This window comes from Alexandromys fortis, unplaced genomic scaffold (genome assembly GCF_014885135.2).
Source record: "Alexandromys fortis isolate MF-2015 unplaced genomic scaffold, M_Fortis_MF-2015_v1.1 scaffold_140, whole genome shotgun sequence".
Lineage (NCBI taxonomy): Eukaryota > Metazoa > Chordata > Mammalia > Rodentia > Cricetidae > Alexandromys > Alexandromys fortis.
In genome coordinates, this window is record NW_026068048.1 from 1,630,356 (window position 1) to 1,656,370 (window position 26,015).

At 39.9% G+C, this 26,015-nt stretch overlaps 1 protein-coding gene across 1 annotated transcript; it reads left to right on the top strand.

Moving 5' to 3' along the window:
• The first annotated feature begins 654 nt into the window (after positions 1-654).
• Positions 655-25,847, top strand: LOC126486737 (zinc finger protein 568-like). Its single transcript, XM_050119172.1, is given in 8 exon segments — positions 655-1,153; positions 2,061-2,124; positions 3,350-3,568; positions 3,571-3,609; positions 4,407-4,462; positions 12,909-13,035; positions 13,250-13,345; positions 20,409-25,847. Coding segments are annotated over 6 exon segments (1,974 nt in total). The 5' UTR covers positions 655-1,153; positions 2,061-2,124; positions 3,350-3,534; the 3' UTR covers positions 22,031-25,847.
• The last annotated feature ends 168 nt before the right edge of the window (positions 25,848-26,015 follow it).

The following is a 26,015-nucleotide window of genomic DNA, read 5'->3' on the forward strand; positions in this document are numbered from 1 at the left end:
ACAAGTCATCACTAAGCAAGCATTTCCAGAAGGCATACGAAAAGGAAAGCCCGACTATTATTTGTAGTTCATTGTGCACGCTGTCCCTTTTCTGGACAACTCCCCTGGCAAAGGCTAAAACTGGGAGTAGGAAAAAAAAAACAATTGGGACACGCCAGGTTTTTCTTGGTCAGGCCAGCGAGTGGTGACCAGGGGAGAACAGGTTTCCTTTATTGCTGCCCCGGGTTGGAACCAGACCTCACCTCAGAGAGGGTTCCCGGGGACAGAGCTCCTAAGTCACCACCTGACGGATGACAGGAATCCCATGGTAACACGCAAGATGCCACATACATCTGGGCACAGTCTTAACTTCAGCCACAGTCCACAGGGACCAGACGTTTCATGTTCTCAGAGAAAGCCTATCAGAATGTATTACAGACGACCCACAAAAACCATTCAGGGCACTGTGGCCACACAGGCTTCGCCTGTTCTCACCGGAAGCCCTTGCAGTGGTCTGAGATCGGAACCTGTAGCAGAGGACAGAAACCTAGGAACCGCACAACGCAGGGCTTTCTGCCTCAACGGTCCCGCCAGGAGAGGGAAACACCCGAGTTCCGGCGAGACGCGTGACCGGCCGCTAGGCTTTCTGGGAAGTGTAGTCCACAAAGATACCTCAGCTAAGCGCCCCCAGCGCCCTCTGGCTGCCCCCGCAGCTGCTCACGGCCAGTGCAGCTTCGCAGCCAGCGTCACCAGATCGCCCCGCTAACGGGCTCGACCACCAGGGCGCCCTCGGCCCGCTTTCCCGTCCCTCACACAGGACACGCAGCCAGAGCGCTGACCGGAAGTTGGGTCGGGCCGCGAGGCCTTCTGGGAGCACCTGCGCTCTGGGACTTAACGGTCGCGCGCTGCTGTTGGGGGTCTATGGATCTGTCTGTGGGGCTGCTGCGTGTAGCGTCTCGGAAAGGAAACTGCGTTTCGGGGGCTTGGGGCTCGTGGCGCTGCCGGGAACCCTCCGCGGGAAGCGAGGGAGCAGCCCAAGTGATCCGGTTTGCGCCGGCCGCGGGCTGCGAGCTCTCGGGGGGCTCGGAGCACCCCGAGTAAGAGCCGTGCCTCCGGGATGCTCTCCGCCAGCGGAACTGCCCTGTGAATGTTTGGAGTTGCAGCCAAAAAACTGGTGTGTGTGTGTGAGATAGAGAGAGACTCTGGTGGTTTTGAGGTGGTGTGGTGAGTGTGAGGGTTGTGTACCGTGTACTGGTTCGGGCCCTATTGGCTTTTCATAACTAGTAACTAACGAAAACATCCTGTATTTTTTTTTTTAAAGGATTCCTCCTTCATTGCCTCTCCGCCTTGATCTTCCCCCGCCCCAACACTTTGTTCTCTAACTTTTCAGTTTTTCTTTTTATAACTTTCTAAGTTCATTATTATCTAATGGTTTGCTTGGCTTACATATTTACTTATTATTTGTTTAATCATGCAGCGTTGGGGTTAAATCTAGCGCTGCAGTCATGCCACGCAAAAGCTCTGAGCTACATTCCTAGCCCTGAGATTAGTTTAATAATGGGTTTTTTTAAAAAGAGAAAGAGAGAGAACGCACTATCTCTAGGCTCCGTGGCAAACAGCTGGGATTCATTCTCCAATCACCGTTGTTAGCAGGTTCACCGTTTTTAGCTGATCCCGGCTGCGTTTGGGTGAAACGGCAGAGCAGGCAGGATGAGTTCAGATCTGCCCTCCGTTTGTCTTTTCTGGGACAGTGGTTAAAAAGAACTGGTTCTGAAAACATTTTCTTTTCTCAGTGAGTTACTGGATCATTCAAGGGCTCTAAAAAACCCTGCTTTCAAATGTGTCTGTATTACATGAGCCAAAGAAAAGTTGTGTGGGTAAGCTTGTAACCCACTTACAGTCTGAAGACGGTGCAGTGTTACCGAAGTCACCATTTTCCTCATTAAGACGCATCCGTCTTAATTCTGGAGCTTACCTTTTAGTCCAAGTGATCTTGTTTGATAATACTGCTTTTTCTCTCTTTTTTCAAATTGCATTTGTCGAGAATCTTATATTCCAAACCCTTTGTCTTTATGTTTCAGGTTTCTCATGAGAATTGTATCAGCTGAACCTTTTAATTCATTTATCTGGCTGGACTGTTAATAGGTGAGTTTAATTCTGTTTTGTTTATCATAATTACTGGCTTGGTTTGTGTTCTCCGTGTCTATTTAACAAGACCCACACTTAAATAAGACATTGAAATACTTGACGGCTAAGCCAGCTGGCCATCTTTGTCTGTTATTCTTGGGAGTAAATCACATTCTCCTCCTTTAAAATTCTCAAGCTGTGTGTGGTGACTCACGTCTATAATCCTAGCACCCACGGGGCTGAAGGAGGAGGTCACGTTCAAGGCTGCTTGCAGCTAATCAAAGGTACAGTGAGACAGACACTGTCTCAGAGCCCCAGGGGGATAGCCCATATCAGCAGATAATACGCAATATAAAATTGATTGTATTAAGGTTTAATCATATACTCCAGTGACATGGAGTATACATGTTATGTTTTCATCATCACTCCCCACCCACAGCATACTGTTATTAAAGGCTCATAGATGGTTGACTAATATATTTTAATAGCCATTTCACTTATTTATATCTAATATGATTAACAAGGTTATAATTTTTATTTCAAATGAAAAGCCTTGAAATTCTAAATTCCAGTGCTCTTTTTACCTAAATTGTAAATTACCAAGGCAGTTCAGATAGAGAATGGTAAGAGCTGGATTTTTAATGCTGTCCCCTTTACTCTAACATGGGATTTCTGTGACTTAAGTATTACGAAAACTGCGTTATCATAAGCTTGTGAGATGCACACATGTCACGGCATGCGTGTGGAGGTAAGAAGACATCTTTGGAGCCAATTCTCCCTTTCCTCTTTTAATGAATTCCAGGAGTAGAATTCAGGTTATCAAGCTCAAGCAATAGGTTTTGTTTCCCAGTGATGCATCTTGCAGCCCTGAGTTGTCTGACTCAGCGTTCTCTCTGTCCCTGTGTTCAGAGATGTTTGAGCATCTCTGTGTTTCTAGACTCTAGTTGTCTCTGTTGAGCACTTCATGTAGCCTGAGGCACTGAGGCTGGCTTTTATCTCTGAGCCCACCTGGTTTTTCATCCAGTAACCTCAGCCAGTACTGGGTCTGAGTTGCGGGCAAGGAAGTAAGTGTTGGGGGCAGTGCTAGTTATCTCTTGCTTTGTGTCCCGTTGTTTGAAAACGCCACATTTTAAACGGCAGTCATCTACTGGAAAATACTGACCGTGGGGCTGTCTGAGGCTGGCTTTGACAGAGAGCCTGTGAGAACACATGAGGCAATGTGATTTCTGGTCTGAGCCTACAGGTCCTACCTCCCCCCACACTGAGACAGACTGTGGTATGAGTTTGAAGCCTGAGAACAGGTGTCTGCCATGGGAGGAGAGCTTCTGACCTGAGACCCACACCAAATCTCGAAGAGTCCTGGCCAGGGGTGGGCTCTGCACCTGCAGGCCATCCTGACTAGTCCTTCCCAGAGCCAGCAAGAACCAAATGACATCTCAGCCTTGAAAAACCAGCCACAGCTGTACAGCATGGAGCAGTTGACACAGACGATGCCTGGAAGAGGTGAGGTGGCAGAAAGGGCAGAGTGTGGGTTCCTTGGGAGAGCTTGGAAAGCTTGATGCTCCTGTCATGGAAGTTCACGTGGGTATTACTGACTGTATAGGATAGACATATTTTATTTTGTTAGCTTGACTGGGTGTGTGTGTGTTTATATCTATACACATGCATGTGTGTAGGCTCATGCATGCCGCAGAGCATGTGTGGAAACCAGAGAACGATTTGTAGATATTGGTTCTCTCCTGGGGATGGAACTCAAGTTGTCAGACTTGAAGACAGGTACCTTCACCTGCCGAGCCATCTTCCTGGCTCCATCCTTTCATAGAGAATATATTTTAGTATGCTTTAAAAGTGGTGCTAGAAACTAGAAATAGGCCTTTCCTGTGTCATCCCTTCTTAGCCCTGTTCTGCTTCTCAGCAACAGCCACTTGAGCATTTTTATCTGGGTACTCATTGCCATTTTTCTGAATAACATCTGTATATTGCTAATTTTTGATTTATCAAATGTTTACGCCTTCTATAATTCACATTAGGACTTTTTCTCTTTCTTAGAGAAATACGGTATTGCTGTGTAGTCAGTAGGGTTATTGGACAGTTAACCTCCTGAAAATTCCATCAGTCCTCATGCATAACTTTAGTGTTATGCGTACGTTTCGGAGGCTCTGGAGATTGATGTGGTACCCAACAGTTCTTGTGATGTTGCGGATCAAATTTCTCGAGGATCTTATAACATCTGGTCATAAAGCTCTCCACATTCCTTTGTCTGGAACTCTGAGCAAATCTGTTTGCTTCTCTTTCCTCAGCTTGTTCCCAGGACTCTGCACTTTGCCAGGAAGAAGAGGACATGACCAGATCTTTTGTACGTTGTGAACATAATTCCCCTGCATTGTTTTGCAGTACAGTTGTTGTGGGTTACTATAGTCTACCGCTAAGCTGGGTGAGACGGAATGAATGGAAGTGAAGAAAAATACAGAGTGAATAACTGAGAGCTGGGGGGGGGGGGAAGTACGGCTGTGGAGATCTGAGTGCTGCAGAGTTACTCGGGTTGGATTCAAAGTCAGATACTATGGAGAAACGTGAAGTGAACAGACATAAAATCTGTTCCATAACTTGTAGTTTCTGAGGAAAAAACTACTTAAGAAAAGCAAAAGCTTTTTGTTGACACTGAAACCAAAATATACATTCTAAAATAATTCCATGATTTTTCTTACTTTAAGCTCAATTTTTACAAGTAAGTCTTGGCTAGAGAAAAATTATATAGAATAGTATGTAAAACATGCCTACCACTTTTAAATAATCCTACTCATATGTTTTTTGTTTGCTTCTCAGTTTGAACTTTTGATAGCAAGTTAAACTAAATTATTTGGATATTTTGTGGCATCCTTGCAGTTCTGTTGTTTGTAGCCTTCCAATTCTCCCCCCCACACACATACTCCCCTCTCCCCTCTCTCTTAATAGTCTTAGAAAATGCGATAGTCTTTTATTTGGGGTTTTTTGTTTGTTTGTTTTGTTTTTGTTTTTTGAGATAAGGTCTTACTATGAAGCCTTGGTTTGTCTGGAGCTTGCTTGTAGAACAGGCTGGCCTCAAACTTAAAGGTGTTCTGCCACCTGCCTCTGCCGCTCAAGTGCTAGGATTAAAAGTATGTGCTGCTATGTCCTGCCAGAATAATTTTAAACATTTTTTCCTATATTTATTTTGTGTGGAGGGCGGGCAGCAGTATGTATGCTGCTGTGTAACTGCGCAGCTCAGAGGATGACTTGTTAGAGTTGGTTCTCCTTCAGCGTACGGGTCCCCAAGGCTGAACTCAGATCGCCGGGACTGGCGGCAGTGCCATTGCTCACTGCCTCAGTGCACTGGTCTTGAGAGTGCTCTCTCTCTATCTCCATTCTTGATTCTTTGTGTTTGAAGTTTTCATTCCTGTGGTTTGAACATTTTCTTCTTGGCTGCATTTTTCTTAAGCTCTCATCATTGTGAAGCAGACACACACTCCTTTTGCTATATGATCTAGAGCAGAGGTTCTCAACCTTCCTGATGTTGTGACCCTTTAATACAGTTCCTCATGTTGTGGTGACTCCCAACCATAAAATTATTTTTGTTGCCACCACATAACTAATTTTGCTACTGTTATGAATCAAAATGTAAATATCTTTGTTTTCCAATGGCCTTAAGTGACCTCTGTGAAAGAGTTGTTTGACCCCAAAAGGTTCACAGCTCATAGGTTGAGAACCATTGATTTAAAGGCTCATGAGACATTTTTCTCGTGTTGGCATAGTGTTTCTCTAGCCCTAAACAGAGTTAAAGTTGAGATGACCGGTGATTGTAAAGTGCATGACAGTGGATGGAGATGTCTCTTAATTTCTTTGTACCTCAGTTTCATGACCCAGATGGGAATAGTAATGGAAGGCATCCCATAAGCATCCAGGGAGTCAAGGGCACCAGTGCTCCAGAGTTGATTGCCATCACTTACTCTCCTCAGCTGTGGAGTCTCTCCTTCCTGGGCTGCCCTTCAGATGTGTATAACCTAGAAGATAGAGGAGAAGTTTGACTGACTGGGTTCATACATAGATTTTACTTCTTCAGTAAAACCACCATACCTGCTATGAGAAGGCAAAGCTAGGGATGTTTTCTTCATATCTATATATATACATGTATGTACATACATATCACAAACACTAATTCTCAAAAATCAATAATTAAGAAAAAATGGACAAAGAAAAAATTGGATCAAGAATTAGAGGAAATACAGGTGGCCACTAAATACTTAAAATTATATTATAAAAAGACAATTTAGGCTGGGCAGTGGTGGTACACACCTTTAATTGTAGCACTTGGAAGGCATGGACAGATAATCTCTTGAGTTTGAAGCCAACCTGGTCTACAGAGCAAATTTCAGGACAGCCAGGGCTACACAGAGAAACCTAAACCCTGTCTTGAAAAACAAACAAACAAAAAACCAAAATCCAAACGAGACAATTTAATAGAAGCAGTTTTTAGGTATATTTCCAATTAATAAACAGTAACCAGTTTCAGACTCACAGAATTAGGATATAGATGTTGTCCATGGCAGCTCTTAACTGTGTGTGACTAGATTACATGCCAGTTAGAAGACTCCTCTTCAGTACTGTCATAGCTTTGTGTTAGCCCACTATAAGCTACGGATAGCTTAATTCACGTAGCCATTATCAGAACGTTGTGGCAGATGTTATTTTAATTTTTATAGATAAAGAAAGTAAAAATAGGGTTAAGAAGCTTATACAGTCAGGTACCAGTGTGTAATAAACTCAGGTTCAAACCCTTGACTTTAGTGCGCACACTCTGTGTGGCCCTGAGTAAAGAAGTGCACAGGTTTGCCATTTGGCCTATCCCTATCATTTGTCCTTTTTATTTGTGCCTTAATGAGTCTGTGTTTCATTAAGTTAAAACACGTTACTTACTGTTAATTTTTATATATGTATATAAAGGGAGTTAACAAATTAAGAAAATAGACTAAGTTGTAACGCACTAATTGTACATCTTATACAGCCTGTCCTGGAATGTAGACTAGGTTGGCCTCCAACTCACAGAGATCTGTCTGTCTCTGCCTCCTGAGAGCTGGAATTAAAGGCATGTGCCACTGCAACCAGGCCAGTTTGTCTTTTTTGTTTTTTTATGATTTATTTATTATATATACAGTGTCTATCTGCAAGTATGCCTGCACACCAGAAGAGGGCATCAGATCTCATTTACGGATGGCTGTGAGCCACCCTGTGGTTGCTGGAAATTGAACTCAGGACCTCTGGAAGAGCAGTCAAAGGTCTTAACCTCTGAGCTATCTCTCCAGCCCTTAGTTTGTCTTTTTTAAATTTGTAATTTTTTAAATTTACTGTGTGGAGTGTGTGTGTATGTGGTGTAGGTGGATGAATATCTGTATGCCACAGGGAGCACACAGAGGTGATAGGACAACTTTAAGCATTGGTTCTTGGCTTCCACACGTTGAGCAAAGTCTCTTTTCTGCTGCTGTGGTGTGTACTCCAGGATAGCAATCCCACAAGCTTCCCCAGATTCTCTTATGTCTGCCTCCTATCTCACCGTAGTAGTGTTGGGTTACATGTAGTGATGAGACGAGCGGGCTGTGTCCCGCCGCCCGGCTAGCTTTACCCGAAATAATTACACAGAAACTGTATTAATTTAAAACACTGCCTGGCCTATTATCTCTAGCCTCTTCTTGGCTAACTCTCACATCTTAACCCATTTCTAATAAATCTACGTATCACCACATGACTGTGGCTTACCGGCAAGATTCTAGCCTATGTCTGTCTCGGGCCGGAGAGCCATGGCATTTGCCTGTCTCTGCTTTCTTCTTACCAGAATTCTTTTCTGTCTACTCCACCTATCTAAATTCTGCCCTATCTAAAAGCCAGTTTCTTTATCTGACCAATGAAAGTAACACATAGACAGAAGACCCTCCTACATCATTATAGGTGTGTACTACCACATCCAGCTTTTTGTATGGGGTCAGGCTTGCTCAGCCATCTCCCCAGTACTAAATTGATTTGTCTTTTATTAAATTTGCAAGAGTTTTTTTTTTTTTCATATCATGTCCAAGGAAACATGGCCTAACCTGATCTCTTGGTTTCTCTAGGCTCCATTGAATGAAGAATTATCTTGGACCAGACATTAAACACACAAACACTAATAAAAATGTATTAAAACCATGTATAGGGCAGATGAAAAGACTCAGCAGACAAGAGTTTGTTGTCATTATAGCTCGCGGTATATCTTGATAGAGTACTCTCTGTAGGTGGAAGTGTCCTGTCTCTGAGTCATTTCCCAAATTAGCACACAGAAGTTTAGTATTACTTATAAATGCTTGACCAATAGATCAGTCTTATTAAAGGAGTGGGTGTGGCTGCAGTGACTTGCTGCTGGCTCTGCCCCATTCCTTAGCTTCCTGAGAGTCTAATTTTGTATTAGATGCTGGCTGGAGTCACATTTACCACTCCAACTCTGGGAAGTTTGAGTCCACACTGCTTATATGTAGTGTGCCACCCACTGCTCATAAACCCCATGGAATTGTTTGGTGATAGGGCCTCTTAAAAGAGCCATGCCGTTTTTTGCTGCTAATGCTAAATCAGGAAGCCATGCCTCTGGTTGCTGCTAGCAAACAGAACCTATCCTAGAAAAAGCAGTTACTCAGAAGCCAAATTTGACTCCATTTTTTTTTTTGTATGTGTGTTTAGAATCATTTTTAAAGCTTTTTGAGGCTTTATGTGGAAATTCTTGCCTAACTTTTGGGTGCCATGTGTAGGTGGACGTTTCTGTCCCACAGGCAGCTTCCCAAATTACCACATAGAGGCTTAATATTACTTAGAAATTCTCAAGCAGTAGCTCAGGCTTATTATTAACTAGCTCCTACATTTTAAGTTAATACATATTCCTTATTTATGCTCTGCCACGTTATGGTATCTTTCTTATTACTGCATGCCCATCTTGCTTGCTCTGTGTCTGGCTGACATCTCTTTACTCTGCCCTTCTCCTTCCCGTCATCCTTAGTTTGGTTGCTCTGCCTTTATTTCTTATCTGGCTACTGGCCAGTCAGCATTTTATTAAACCAATTTGAGTTACAAATCTTTACATTGTACAAGATATTCCACAGCAGCCCTCCTGTCTCTATCCCTGAAACCCACATAGTGGAACTTAAAGTATCAAATGCTCATGATGTTCTCCACCATAGATAGACAGCAAAAGTAGTGCTCACATAGTCTTAATTATTTGGTGCCCCGCTCAAAGACGGTTAAGATCACCAAGCAGGTCCACTCGTGTTAGATATCTATAAGAAATAAAACTTCAGTGACAGGGTGTGCTTTTTATTATCAGTGTAAAAGAAGAAAGGGCGACTGACTCAAAACTACTGTGAGAAGCTAACACAGCGCTCTCTGCTTTGATGGATATTTTTGAAGGTCTCAAAGTGTTCATCAGATATTTTGTTCTAATTTTACTTAGTGTGCTTCATTCTTGAAAGTAGTTTCTCAGAAGCTAGAGAAAGCAGCTAAGAGTACTTGTTACTCTTACAGGGGACAGGTTTCAATTCCTAGCACCCACATGGTAACTCTGACGTCATTAATTTCAGTTCCGAGGGATCCAGCAGGCATGCATGTGCTGCATATACATGCGTGCAGACAAAACATTCATGAACATAAAATTGAAAATAAAATTATAAAAACAGAAGCCATTTATTTAGTTAAATTATAGTTTTGTTTTCATCAGTGTCTCCGGTAAAGGTGGCCCATAGAGCCACATGGGTAGGATCAGTCCTGCCACCTACTGCTGGAGCGTACAGCTTCAGACTAGCGGCTCTGATCTCCAGGCTTGTTTGACAGGCGTGCCAGTGTCTTCATTCACCTGGTGTAGTCTGACGAGACAGACTGACTTTAGAAATAGCCCTTTTTTCAGGCCTGAGCAACAGTCTCCCCATGTTGCCTAATGACTCACCCTTAGTAAATTGTCTGTCTTTGTTATTAGGTGTGCTGCCATGTGACTGACTAGCTTTTACAGTAGGATCCGAGATAGAACTTGAACATTATTTATTAGTGCACACAGAGGACAGCTTTTGGGAGCTGATTTTCCCATCCTACTGTGGGGGCTTGAACTTTGGTCATTAGGTTTGTATGACCAAAACAAAACAACAACATCAAAAAAAAACCAGAGTCATTTTCCCAGCCCTGAGTTGTAATTTAAAAATAAATGTTGAAAAGATGGGCTGTTTTCCATGCTACTATTTTCAGCCCAGAACACAGTACTTGAAAACCATGGAATTTGGCAACATGATTTGCATGTAATGCCTTTTATATAGTGCCTTCTTAAAGTCTTTGTACTTACATAGATTCCCTACAGAGTAATAAAAATGTAGTCACCTACTGTTTTTTGTTGAACAGTCTTGCTTGCTTCAGCTATAGCCTTTTTGTTGGTTTGTTTTGTTTTGTTTTGTGATGTTTTAAAAACACGTATTGGGGCTTAAAGGGGAGGTATTTACTTTCATTATGCAAATTAACAGGAAAATACAAAGCAGGGCTTTGACCCTCCCTGCTGTCATCTGGTGTGTAGCAGATTTGAGGTCAGCCTGGACTACAGGAGACCCTTTCTAAAACAATACAAATGACTCACTATCCTTGTTACATGCTCTCTTTAAACTCTAAGATTACTGATTGTATCTTATTCTTGATTTAGGTTTGACAAATGTTTGTTTAATTTATTGAAAATATTAAGGTATTAAGTTTTTACAAATAAGATACATAAGAATACAAATATATGTAAGTACACTTATAACCTTTTAAAGTGTAAGATTAATTTATTTTTACATTGTCAGTTTTTAAATACCAAGTATTTGCACTAAAGGTTTTCCTCCTTTGAGCATTTTACTTACTGTTTTATATCTGTGAGTGTTTCTTCTGCATGTGTGTCACCTGTGTGTGGTGTCCTGGATCTGGAGTTAAAGAGGGCTCAGAGTCCCATGTAGGTGCTGGGAAGTGAACGTAGGCCCTCAGAGGAGCAACCAGTGTTCTTAACTGCTGAGCCATCTCTCCTCTGTCCCAGCTGAAGGGTTTTGTTTTTGTTTATTTGTTTGATTTTAATTATTCCTTCATTCCCTCAGTCTAAAATCTCTTTTAGTTTTCATTTTGAGATCAGGTTTACCTACATTGTCCAGGTTGGTCTTTATCTTGGCTTCATGTGTAATTACAGAGATAGGTCAAAATCTTCAGTAGTCTTGTGAGCCTTTAATGAGCTTGGTCCAATTTTGGGCAACAGCAGCAAGAATGTTTTATGTGTGCATTTGTGATGCAATGACTACACCCCAAATGACTACCGCACCAAAGTTTTCCACGTCTGGTTTATCAGTCTTCTCTGCCAGTTCAGACTGTGTGCTGCAACACTCAGCTTTCAGAGATGAGTACATGTTTTCCATGAAGCCCCGGCAGTAGGTTTTCAGGTCCAGGAGTTCTTGAGTGTCCAATTGACATCTTAAATTGCATTATTTGTGGCATTCAGAGACCCTTCCCTCTGATTTAGAGAGAAAGCATTGCATGATGGGTAAAAACCTGTAGCTCTGCAGCCACATCGCTTGAACTAGAATCCTGGCTCATATCCCTATGAGAGCCTTGTGATGGGTGCATTACTTTTAGCTAAGGTACTCTTGCGTTTTAAATACTGTTAATACCTACGCACAGCCTTGTCAGGAAATTTTTAAAAGTTAATATGCACCTGGGTGTGGTACTGATCGCCTTTAATCCCAGCTCTCAGGAGGCAGAGGCAGGTGGATCTCTGAATTCCAGGCCAACCAGACTTACACAGCAAAACTGTCTCAAAACAAAATAAAGTTAATATGCCAAGAGAAATTCCAACATTGCCTCCCATGTCTTAACTATGCTGTAGATGATCGTAATGCCAGTGCAGTGCTGACGGCAGGAATAATCTAATTCCTAGAAGCCCAGCCCTTTTGTAGTTGTCATTTATGTCATCACATTTTACTGCTGAAGAAATTCTTCCCAAAGATTGGCTATGAGGATGCTTTTCTTTCTTACAACAGATTTCTCAAACAAAATATTTTCCCTTTTTACTTGGGTATTAGACATTTTAAATAATTTAAAAGCAAGAACTAGTCATCAAGTTGCTTTCTTTTCCAGAAATACTTCATTTGTTTTTTATTTCCATTACGCTATTATCATAGTATTATTTCTAATATGTTCATTGTAAATTAAAACTTGTGTCTCTTTCTTGAATATTTCATTTGGTTTTCTGTAGTCCTGTTAGCACAATATTACATGTTTCTTTAGCCATTCACACTCACTGGCCATGGAGTTAGCTTCCAGGTCTAGGTTGTGACTCACACGTTCTCTTCTTCCATCCTGTGTCTGACTTCATTTTATCTGGAAGTCTACTAGGAATTCAAATATTCATGCCTTTTCTTCTTACCTGCTTCTTTCTCTCTTCCTTTACTCTGCCCAGTTCCCTTTCTCACTAAAACCTAACCACTGTCAGGTCTGAACTACTTACTCATCCCTGTCACAGTAAAGAGTCATTGGGTGCTGCTGTCAGCTAGTAATGGAGGATGGAGAGTGCTGGCTGAGTCAGTGATCACAGACTCTAGAGGTGCTGTCACTGCGGTGCATTACCCCGTTTACACGCGGACACTTGGTTAGGGTGAAGACTTCAAAACCAATTTTTAACAAGCTTTGACCCTGTTTACTAGCTAATGAATTCTTACTTGTTTTGATCACAGGCCCTAATTTTGATGACTTTAGATTAATTGGGATTATGTTTTTTATAGAAAACAGTGACATTCGAGGATGTGGCTGTGGACCTCACCCAGGAGGAATGGCAGCAAATGAAACCTGACCAGAGGAGTTTGTACCGAGATGTGATGCTAGAGACCTACAGCAACCTAGTAACCGTAGGTAAGGGAGCTGTCTACTTACCGTGGACTTCCTCCCAATGCAGTGTGTGCCTCGCCTGTGCTCTGACCTTGAGGGTTGATACTAATAACTGTGTCCTTGTGCAAGTTCCTTGATTCTCCTCCTTCCTGCTTCCTCAGGACCCCAGGACTCAGCCCCAGATCTGTATGATTGTCTCCAGCACTAACATGCAAGGTCTTTCCTGTTTCTGTAATAGGTGGTCCAATCCCCAAACCAGATGTGATCTTGAAGTTAGAGCAAGAAGAGGAGCCCTGGGTGGTGGAGGAAGAGATGTTCTGGAGCCGCTCTGCAGGTGAATAAGTGAGAAGTAGCTCTGAGTGTGAAAGCCGCATGACAGTTGTTCAGTGAGGATTGCTTCCATTTCACATTTCCCAAGACTGTGTTGTCTGTAAATGACAAAGGCTATGTGACGTACTGTTTGTTAGGTTGTGTGACATTTCTATTCTAGGAATGACTCTGCCCTATTGGAGTTATGTTCTTTAATTTTTTGAGGGGCAGTAACCTATGTGATTTCAGTATATGGGCGTATTTACAGCTTACCTTTATGATTTTTGTATCTAAGTTTGATCTTCACCCCCTCCCTCATGTTCATAGTTTATTTCCTTACATATTCAGCATTTCGTGGAGTGTGACATTTTAAAATCAGCTTTATTTTATACATGGGTTTCCTTTAATTTTTGGCTTCACTAGCCCCATGGTTTAGAAACTTTAAGTTCCTAGCTTAGGAATGCTGTGGTGGCCTCTTCCTGCTTCCTCACTTCTTCCCTTGAATGTTTTGAAAATAGAGCATTTGCCTACTAGGTTAAAAGTGGAACCATCCAGAAGATACATTTAAACAGTGTCCTTTGTTTCTGCTGTTGCATTCACTCTTGTCTTCAGAGCTCTTGTTTATTGTGCATGTATGTTATAGATTTACCTGTCTTATTTGGAGGAAACCATACTGAATTTTCCTAGGACTGTGCTGGACTTAGGAGTTAATTTTAGCAGTTTGTCAAGCTCTTGTTTTCTTTCTATCTACTTTGAGAAATGGAACTTTCTAAATTTTCTTTTGTAGATCATGTAAATTGTTTGTTAGGTTTACCAAAGCTTTTGACAAGAAAGAAAAACAAGTTCTTTTAGAACTAAAGAGGGATGCTGGGTGGTCGTGGCACATTTGAATTTACAGATACTGTATCCCTGAAAAATGCTAGAACCAACTGAAAAAGTATGACACATTGTACAAGAGTCCAATGAGGTGCTAGGAATGTCTGTAACACATACAAACCAGCTTTCATAAATATTTCACAACTAAGTGGATATAAATGAAAGAATGAACATTATAGTAATAGCGGTAAAGAGAAAATACTGTTTGGAGCATGGGCATGTAACTACACAAAACAAAATCTACATGGAGCTTAGAATTTAGGGGATTTTTGTTGTTTGTTTTCTTTTGTTTGGATGATTTTTTGGTTTCTTTGTTTTAAGGGTGAATCTCTAGAGAACCCCATGCTGCCATTGAAATTCCTTGAAGTTGTGATTCTTCTGCCTCTCCCATTCGAGTGTTGTGTTTTTGGGGTGCTGGGGATCAAACCCAGGGCTTTGTCCATGCTGGGCAAATACTATACCAACTGAGCCACATCCCCAGCCCAACTAGAGAAATGACTCAGCAATTACAGAGGACCTGAGTTTGGTTCCCAGCACCCACATGGCAGCTCACAGCCATCTGTAACTCCAGCCCCAAAGGTTCTGAAACCCTTTTCTAGTTTGTTGGGTACCTATGTGCATGTGGTACACATACATACATTCCAATGCACATAAAAATATTAAAGATATCATGAAAATACCTTTTTAAACTATTATATTTGACAAGATTGTCTGTATCTAAAAATTTTAAGCCATGCTCTCTTTCCCAAAGGCTTACTGTATTTTCTGTGAGCTTTAGGCAATTCTGTGTTATTTTCTACTTTTAAATATTGTTGGAAAAGAAGCTTGGTTGCTTTGTGTCACAAATTACTTGTTCTGTTTGCCCATACAAGTAAACCAGGGTTTACAGGTGAAGGCTGCTTTGTTGTATTTTCTGTAAGGCTCTAGAAGTCTTGCCAACTATGATCAGTGTTTCCTTTTGACTTGTGGTTCTTCCGTCCTTTGTCTGTTTGTTTGCTTTGTTTCTAGTGTTAGGAGTCAGCTTCCCCTTGTGTATTCTAAGCACAAAACACCAAATATTTTCCCCAGCCCAAAGATTCATGGTTTTGCTTTTTATGCTGTTATATAGATTTGATAGTGGTCCTTTTTTGATTATCATTGTCCATCTTTAAATGGAGGTATTTTCTACTGGATCCACTACAAAAAGGAATAAAAAATGTACTGAGCTAATAATAGGAAATCTTTGTGCTTCGTAGTGACCATGCAATCAGGTTCAAAGTTGGGTTATCCATTGCCCCAAGCTGCAGAGATTATCATTTTCATGCTTCCTTTGGTGTTCAAAGTCCCGCTCACCGTCCTGTGCCAATAGTCTATTAAAGTAGAATAAGGTTTATCTGCATCTGCTTACTCAACTGTGCCTTCCTTGCCATTTGTCGGGACCAAGTGAAGTCCACTAGGTTCCTTCTACCAATGTCAACACACCTGGATCTCAGAGTTGCATGACACGTCTACGTTTTGCAGGACTCTCTTCCCTGTATATCTCATCCAAAATAAGAAATAGGTCTTGACTTCTGGGATTCTTCTCTACCTTGACCAACCCATTTTCTGTTTTTTTCCTTATATTCTGGAGTTAAAGTTTTATTGAAGATGTATTTATTATTTTGTACTCTGTAGGGTAGTGGAGACAGGTGTTTATAACCACCATAAGCCTGGGAAGGCCTGTGTTTATCAATCCCAAGGCCATTTTGTGCTTGGTCTGTGACATACTTGAAACACCCTGTGTTCCCTTGTGCAGCATTGCTCGGTAAGCTTCCTGCTGACCTCTCCCCGCTGTATGATAGCTTTCTGCTGCTTTGTCCCCTTTCCCCAGCATCCATATAGAAGATGCTCCACTGCTTAATAAACGTCCTTAATAAACGAGCCATCAGCTTACACAGTCCTCCTGACCCCAGCTTTTTGTCCTCTTACGTTCTCATTCCTGCTTTTCCCCCTTGGCACCACAGTTGAGGTTTAAAGCAGGGACGGCACTGCAGAGGTGTGGAAACCATAGGATGAGCTGTTAGCAGCTGCAGCCAGAAAACCAGTGAGTGGAGATGGTTGGCTCTTGATCGCTTTATACCTTAATTGGAAATGTGGCTTATTCATTAAGCATATATAAAAATAAATTATAACTAGATAGTTGACATTCTCTTCATATTTACTAAAAGTTTTGGATTGGAATTCAGTTTGGACAACCTGAATCTTCAGCTGCTTTCATAATTATTACTTTATGAAACTAATAGACTTTGGGTATATAGAATGAACAGATTTACCAGGATTCTATGATAGTTCATGTAGGCAAAAGTAATGAGAACTTGTGGTTTCATGTTTCTTGATCTAATGGAGATGTTGTTTTCCTTTTATATAGTTTATTTCAGTATGTGTGTATGTGTTTGTGCACATGAGTGTGAGGGACACAGGACAATATCATCCTCAGAATTGCTATCCACTTCATTTAAGACAGAGTGTGTCATTGGCCTGGAACTTGCCAGTAAGGCTAAACTGGCTGGCCATTGAGCTAAAAGGATCCTCCTGTTTCCATGTGAATGTTGGGAATTGAACTTGGATCCTCCTGCTTGTAAGGCAGGCACTTTACCAACTAAGCTATCTCCTTGGCCTGATTTCTCTGTATTTTAATATGCATTTTTAGTTTTCTCCAAAGTAATACTTGCAGTTGTTTCAAGAAAGTCACTAGAAATACAGATCTTGCCAGCCTGGTCTATAGAGTGAGTTCCACAACAGCCAGAGAAATCCTATCTCAAAAAAACAAACAAACAAAAAAACCAAAAAAAAAAAAAAAAAACCAAATTTTATAGTGGTATCCTATTCTAGCCTTATCTTTCACCTCCTTTGGTGAAATAATTTTTTAAAAAGGTAATGAAGATTTTCGTGCTTTTTTGAGTACTAGACTTTACTGGTTAGATCAGAACCCAGAAGTTATGTTAATTGTCCCAAGTACCAGTATCTATAAGTCTTTTATTTCTAAACGTTCTCATGTCCTACCTGGAGGTACAGCCTTTAGGACACTAAGGGTTGGAGGTCTCACAATTCAGTATATAAATGTTCATATAATTCCTACTTTTTTGTTAATGTGTATCCTTCTATATCTGCTTGCTTCTAAGTCTAGAGTATCTTTGGTTCATTTTCTCTAGAAATAAGCCTTTTTCTTGCCTGGGTTGTAAAGAACCAATCGTGTTCTTGTATAGATAGTTAAGTGGTAGTATAGTCAAGTCCAGTTATAGCAAAGGAGATGTAATAGCTGCTATTTAAGGATGTGTGAGGACATTAGATGGCTCACAGAGCTTGAGAAGGACTAAAGGGGCTGTAGTCTGTGCATTTCCAGGAGTGAGTCACAATGGGTGTCTATAGGAGTGAACTGTTGAAGGCGTTCTCGGAAAATAATCAAGGAAGTACTTGCAGTTGAACTGAAGAAGTGCTTTCCACTGTGAGTGGTTGCTGCCTGTTTTGGTCTCCTAAAAAAATGTCCATCTAGTCACTTAGTTCTGAATCTAATGTTCATGTGTGCAGGTGACAGTTCTGTCAACCGCATGTGAACCCTACATGCAGTTGTGCTTAGGAAAGGTAATTTGAACTGCTTCATCCTTTTTGGAAGATTGCTAAGCATCTTGTGGTTGGAAGAGATGTTATTATAACTTAAGCAAATCTATATCGTCTGTCTTGGGGGTCTAATTGCTCTTATTCAGATTTTAAAATCTCTTGTTTTTAGTGCAAGTTTTGTCCTATCTTTTTCTTTAAAATAATAATAAACTTAGATTTTTTTTTTTTAATTTACTGGGGCAGATATCAAGGAGCATGGTTGCTGAATCATATGTAAAAGTATTATTTAATTTTGCTGCCTAGCGAGATGGCTCAGGGCGTTAAGGTACTTGACTGTCAAGCCTGACAGCCTGGGCCCAATCCCTGGATCCACATTATGGAAGTAAAAACTGCCTCCTGCAAGTTGTCCTCTGACTTCCGCATGCCCCTCCCTCAAATAAATAAACAAGTAAATACAAAGTAGCAAAAAATTATTTTAAAATATATTTAATTTTGAAAGAAACTTCTGGATTATCTTTATAGTGAATGTAGCATCTTGATTCCCAGCAACAGTGTCTGTGAGTCCCTACTGTGCATCCTTGTCAGCCTCTGGAGATGTCCGTGTTTAAGATTCCTGTACTAGCTGCTTAGTGTATGCCTTTGATGTTTTAATTTGCAGAAACCTCCCCAATCGCATACAGTGTTGAACATGGTTGCATATGCTTAGTGACCACGTCTTTATATTTCTTTAAGTAAGGCTTTTGTCCAGGTTCCTGTTTATTTGTTTTACTGGATGCTTTGTCCTGGGGGTAGGGGAATTTCTTTGTTATATGGCAACCGTGAGTTGCCATATAACCCTGGCTGTCCTTGATCTTCCAGTCTTTCTGCTTTGGCCTCCAAGTGCTGGAATCACAGACATGTACAGCCACACCTGGCAAGGTTTTGTTTTTGTTTTTAATGTTAAAGTTTGTGTTCTCTGCATATGTCAGTGATCTTATCACATATTTCTTCTGCAAGTACTTAGTATTCTAGCCTTATCTTCTCGCTTGCTTGATGGAGTCTTTTGTACAGAGGGAGTTTTTAAATTTTCCTGAAGTTCAGCCTACTTTTTCATTGATCAGGCCTTTTTCTTGTCCCCGCTCTCTCCAGCCCACCACCGCAACCCAGACTTTGTCCTGTGTTATCTTCTATTAGTTTTAGAATTTTGTGCTTGACACTTAGCTCTCTGGTTTGAGTTACTTTTTGTGAAAACTTTGTATCTAGACTGTTTTATTTGATGCAGATGTTTAGTTATAGTGACTCTGTTTGTTGAAAAGGCTATCTATGACTATTTCCTTTGCTCCTTTGTCAAAGATTAATTGACGATATTTAAAGGCTATCTATGACTATTTCCTTTGCTCCTTTGTCAAAGATTAATTGACGATATTTATTTGATTCTGTTTTCTAAGTTCTTTATCCTGTTCCATTGTTGTGTTTGTCTCTTCCACTGCTTCCAGACCATATGATTGTTAGAACTTACTAATAGTCTTGAAGTCAGGTGGTATCTGTCTCACTGTCTTTCTCCTCTAATACTGTGTTCTCTCTTCTTGGTGTTTGACCTCCATGTGAGCTTTAGAATCAGTTTGTCTCTGTATGAACAGAGTAAAGTACAAAATGAGATTACTTTGAACCTGGGAATCTAATTAAGAGCTAACATGCTGAATGCTGAATCTTCCTATCATCACTATTCAGTATCCACTTATTCTTTAATTTTAGTAGTCAGAGTTTATAGATCATGTACATCTGTTATTAGATTTGTATTTCTTTTGAGCAATACTAATATAAATAGTGATGTATTCTTAATTCCAGATCCTGTTTGTTTGTTACTGATAAGCTATTTAGTTTTGCATGTTTACCTTGTGTCCTGCCACCTTTTTAATGATTGGTCACAACAGGTTTTAGTTGTTGATTCTCTTAGATTTTCTGCATGGATGACCACGTTGTCTTTGAACAGTATTAATGCTGCTTTTTCTGTCCCTCCGATTTGTACTTCTTTTATTTCCTGTTCTTATCTAACTGTATTAGCCAAGAGCTCAGTGTGCTGTAGAAAGGTGGTCATCTCATCCTCATGATGCTTTTGCTGTAGCATGTTACATGTGCTCTCCAGCCAACAGTGCTCTGACTGTGTTCATCGTGTACAATCGTCTTGAAATCTTTTGTCTGTTGTATATTCCTTCCTATTTCTCTTACCTTTAAGCTCTAACCTATTTTTGGAAAGGAGGAGAAGTATACTTACACATTTAGTCTGGCCCACTGTTCTTAACCACAAATACTAATTTTATTTTATTGCTACTTGACTCCTTATCTAAGTCCTTTATGTGTTTACCCTTTCATTTTCATTCCATTCATTGTGCTGATTTCTTCATTATTGTATATCCTTGTATAGAATCAGTGCTACTTAGATCTACAAATGTCAGGTTGTTGTTTTCCCATAATATTGTCTGTAGGTGTTAACTTCATCTCTAAGAACTAGGGGGCATTGCAGTTTAGTTTCTTTTTTATTGGTGACTAAACCCAGCTGTAAAGATTCAACACCACATTAGCAAATTTCTAAATTGTTATGAATAGTTTAGTGATAGAAAATTTCACAAGTAATGATTTTTGGTCCTCCATTTTAGAAGTTTGGGAAGTTGATGAACAGATGGAGAAACAACAGGAAACACTTGTGAGGAAAGTCACATCCACCTCCGAGAAACCTCTGATTAAGGAAAATGTCATTGACTGTAAAGAGGTTGCAGAAATCTTTCTTCTGAGCTCAGATGTTGTTCCTTCAAGACAAAGCCTCTATGATCGTGACTCACTTAATAAGTGTTTGGAACAAAACTTAGATATTCTTAGTTATAATAAGGTTTGTGTAAGAGTCAATAACTTTGAATGTAATAAGTATGGGGCTCCGTTTTATCATTGCTCACCCTGTGCCATAGCTCCCTTTAATTGTGATCACTGTGGACAAGACTTCACTCATAAACTTGACCTCCTCAGACATGAGAGAAATCATGCTGGAGAAAAACCTTATGGATGTAAAGAGTGTGGAAAGTCCTTTAGCAGGAAGGAAAATTTCATTACGCATCAGAAAATCCATACTGGGGAAAAGCCATATATGTGTAAAGAATGTGGAAAAGCTTTCATTCAAATGTCTAACCTCATTAGACACCAAAGAATTCACACTGGGGAGAAACCTTACGCTTGTAAGGATTGTTGGAAAGCTTTCAGTCAGAAGTCAAATCTCCTTGAACACGAGAGGATTCACACTGGAGAAAAACCCTATGAATGTAAGGAATGTGGGAAATCCTTCAGCCAGAAGCAAAATCTTATTGAACACGAGAAAATTCACACTGGGGAGAAACCTTATGCGTGTAATGAGTGTGGTAGAGCTTTCTCTCGAATGTCCTCTGTTACTCTGCACATGAGAAGTCACACAGGGGAAAAGCCCTATAAATGTAATAAATGCGGAAAAGCCTTCTCTCAGTGCTCAGTATTTATTATGCATATGAGAAGCCACACAGGTGAGAAGCCTTATATATGTAATGAGTGTGGGAAGGTCTTCTCGCAAAGTTCTTCCCTTACTGTACATATGCGAAATCATACTGCTGAGAAGCCCTACGAGTGTGATGAGTGTGGGAAAACCTTCAGCCGGAAAGAGAATCTTATTACACATCAGAAAATTCATACTGGAGAGAAACCTTATGAATGTAATGAGTGTGGGAAAGCTTTTATTCAGATGTCAAATCTCATTAGACATCAGCGAATTCATACTGGTGAGAAACCCTATGCATGTACTGTATGTGGGAAAGCCTTTAGCCAGAAGTCCAATCTTACTGAGCATGAGAAAATTCATACTGGAGAGAAACCTTATCTTTGTAGTCAGTGTGGAAAAGCCTTTAGTCAGAGACAAAATCTCCTTGAACATGAAAAAATCCATACTGGAGAGAAACCATTTAAATGTAATGAGTGCAGTAAGACCTTTTCTCGAGTCTCATCCCTTACTCTTCATATGAGAAGTCACACGGGGGAGAAACCTTATAAATGTGATAAGTGTGGAAAAGCCTTTGCTCGATGTTCATTACTTACTATACACATGAGAAGTCACACAGGTGAGAAGCCCTTTGAATGTAATACATGCGGGAAGACCTTTGCTCAGAGAGCATCCCTTTCCATACATAAGAGAGGTCATACAGGCAAGAAACACTCTGTACTAAATGAGGCAATGCCTTATCTATGCAATGCCTTATTTACTTGAAATGTCTGATGTAAGTGCAAAGCGAAGATCTCTTTGGAAAAATAATAAAACTTTGGAGTTTATGAGCAAATGCAGAGAAATATGTATATAGATAAATACAGCGTAATAAAATTTTCAATTCTGAGAATCTGTAGATAATACAGTTCCAAATAATTGCATAATATTTTTCTATAATATTTACAAAGTGATACTAAAATTTACATGAAATAGAAGTGTAAACCAGGCATAGTGATGTTTGTCTAAAATTCCAGCATTTGGATGACAGGAAGATTGCCACAAGATTGAGGCCAGCCTGGTCTACATAGACTGTGTCTCAATAAATAAATAAAAGTCCATGAATTGCTGAGATGATTTTAGAAAAAGAATGGTATAAACATACTTATTGTAATCTTTATACTGTGGAGATGGAGTCAAGGGAATCTAGAGTTTGAGGTCAGCTTGTGCTACATAGTGAGATCCTATCTCAAAACAAAACAAAAGTATAATCCTAGTAGTACCTAGACTAGCACTCTTTATAATGTATGCTAAATTTATAGCCACTTCAAAGTGTATAGTATAGGAACATAATTAGGTGGGTGCACAGGTTATAGAGTGCTCAGATGCAGAGCTGTGGAAATATGTGAACTCGGTGTTTGTCAGAAATGAAATTATGAGTTGGCAAAGAAAGAATAATCTAGTCATTTGTTTCTGGAATGTTTGACTATTGGAGAAAATTAAAGTATAAACATTACTGCAAACTATAAACACTTCCAAAGGATTTGACCTTGAAACCATTGGATGCTGATGAGTATGATGCACGTATCCTAGTGCTTGGGAGGATGAGGAGGTCAAGGCCAGCTTTGACTTTAAACTGAGGTAAGCCTGAACTACATAAGACTATCTTTAAAAGAAAAGAAAAAAACAGACTATTTGTCTATAACTCGAAGTCAAAAGAGTCAGTTTTGAAAAAGTAAAAAGATACAGTTCTAGTTCAGATTATTTTCATTTCTATCAGAGGCTCTAGAAACTTGTAAATAATGAAGAGGAAATACATGCATATGAATTGAAAACCTGGACGCCCAGCAGTGGGCTAATAGAGTACAACCTATCCCAAGGGTGGAGTGGTGTGTAGTAGTTAAAACAAGGAGATTCATAGTGTGTAGCAGAGGTAGTTACCTAAAACAGCGTGGAGTGAAAAATAAGATGCCGTGCACCATACTGTTTACTTTATCCATGTAAGTCTCAGTGAAACCCTTTACAAAGAATAGAACTGGGTTTTTGAAATTCATTCACTAGAAACTGGTTTTAGTGAAATTTTTATATATGTATGTATATAAAGTTATTTAAAATTGGTTAGAAAGATTCATGCTAAGACCTTTTTAGTTTTGTCTGTCACAAGACATTGGGACTGAATGTGGGGAGGGTGTTCTTGGGAAGCGGCCTTTTTTGTCTTTAAAGAGACTAGTAGAACATAAAATAAATCTTAAAAGTTAGTGACACATGGTAGTAATATGACTTGTCTTTTTTTTATAATATCAAAATAGAACAATTCATACAAGACACCTGAGTAGAGACTCCCTTTAAGCAAAGAAGCCATGACACGCAATGATTCCTTTTTCCTCCCAGGTGATGGTGGTGTTTCCTAGTTATTCTCATATCAACTCGCTAAGAGAAACTTGTGCCTGTTAAAAAAAAAATCTATAAATATGGGATTCACATGCTCTTTCAGATGCTGAACCATTTTATCTGAAATATTTCCATATGCCTCCCAACATCCCAGAGCCAACGCAGAGGGATTAAGATTTTGAAATCATTCTGCCTCCATAGTGAGACCCTGACTCAAAAAACAAACTTTGTCTTGAGGGAACAAATTAGTTGGTAAAGCCCATCATCTCTTCCAAACATGAGTACCTGAGTTTGATTCCCCCCATCAAAAAAGATAAGGTTTAGTGGTTCACAATTGTAATCCCAGCCTTGGGGAGAGACAGTCAGATCCCTGAGCCCTGCTAGCCAACTAACCTAGCCTATTTGGCAAATTCTAAGCCAGTTAGAAATCCTTTGCCCTGCTTCCCCAAAATGAATGGCTCCTGAGGAATAACACCCAAGGTGTCCTGTGACCTCTCTGACCTCCATACAGATGTGCACACACTGAATACACACAAATACACATACCCACACAATCCTTAGAATGGTACTATATACTAAACATTTGAAGTTAGTGTGTTTTATTCTTTGATATTTTAACATTTAACATTTTTGGTATTTGGATTCATCTTTCAACCAGTGATGTATTAAATCCAAGTAAGTTTTTATTGTGGCATTGGAAATATAAACTCAACATTAATAGATGTACAATTGTTATTTTCTTTGACAAAGTGCTAAGTAAAGTGATCGTTTATTTGGACAGCTGCTCGACCCTGAGCCATATATATCCAATCTTTTATTAAATTCATCTTTGAAGCAGTGATGTCTTAGGTTAAGGAAATCTGTATCATAAGTTATTTACTTATTCGTTTGAGGCCAGGTCTCATGTTTCCCAGTCTGTCTTCAACTTGCTTTGTAGCTAAGGATCAGTTTGAACTTCTGATCCTCCTTCCTTGCCACCTCCCACATGGCTGAGAATATGCACCACCATGCCTTGCTTATGAATTGCTGATTCTTAAACCCAGGGCTTTAACTGAGCCACATCCTTAATCTAAATTATCCGAAGTTTGAAAATCTGAAATTGGTGTAATGAGAAATGTGGTTTTTATTTCTTTGTGATGTTTTTGTATGTATGTGTGTAGTACTCGGAATTGAAACACTGCTCCTTCTCACTACGTCCTCACCTTTGCTTTTCTCAGACAGGTTTTCATATGCAGCCCAGCATTGGCATTGAGCTCTGATCCTTCTCCCTCAGCCTCCCAAAGTATTGAGCTCATAGGCATTGCTGCTGTGCCCAGCTGAAAAGGTGTTTTATTACTAGTACATACCCCTCTCTCAGTCTGCCGTTATTCCACCAAGGATTTGCTAGGCTCTTAACTAATTACTAATGTCTTTAGCATCTTACAGAAATAATAAGATGTTCTAGGGAATTTGCTTTGTGATATTGGTGTTCTAACTCTGTGAACTTGCATATGGTTAACATAAACATTAATTTCATTGTTAATATATTTTGAAATGAGAAGCCTTTTTTATTAGGTGGCTATACACAATTTATTTGTTCAGTCTTAAGCTGCAACCCATTTACATCCTTTCAAAACCATTGACTTACAGGCTTATCTAGTTTTGGTTGAAAGCAGTGAAGACCCCAAATTCTGAACAATGTTCTCTAAAAGGTCCTCATTCTCCTAACATAGAAGATAATCTTTAAGATAAGTTTTAAATTTTTTGTCATCTTTACAGTATTATTTGATGAGCAAAAAACCACTAATGCATTTTTTTTTTTGTTTTTGTTTTTTTTGAGACAGGGTTTCTCTGTGGCTTTGGAGCCTGTCCTGGAACTAGCTCTTGTAGACCAGGCTGGTCTCGAACTCACAGAGATCCGCCTGCCTCTGCCTCCCGAGTGCTGGGATTAGCGTGCGCCACCATCGCCGGGCACTAATGCATTTTTTTAAAGACAAGAATTAAGGGTGTTGGTCAAAGGGGTCTTTAGATTTTATATTTGAACACTAATTTGTTTGAAGTTGACTTCACATAAGTAAAAATCTCTTTTGGATAAAAATTATTAAACATAGCTATAACAGTTTGTACTGTTATGGTACTTTGAATGTTGGACAGTAGCTTGTCATAAATAGGGATTAATTTTAATGGAAACAATGTTTTACTAAAATATTAATAAAGAATTATTATCATTCTATATATTTTGTTTTTTGATAGGCTTCATGCTAAGTCTAGTTTTGTGAGCATACTTAATATTTATAGATGTAAAAATAATTTTCAAATTTATACATTGCCAACATAAGAACCCTATGTAAATATTCTCAGTTGTAATGCATTTGTTTTTGTTTGATTTTTTTTGTTTTGT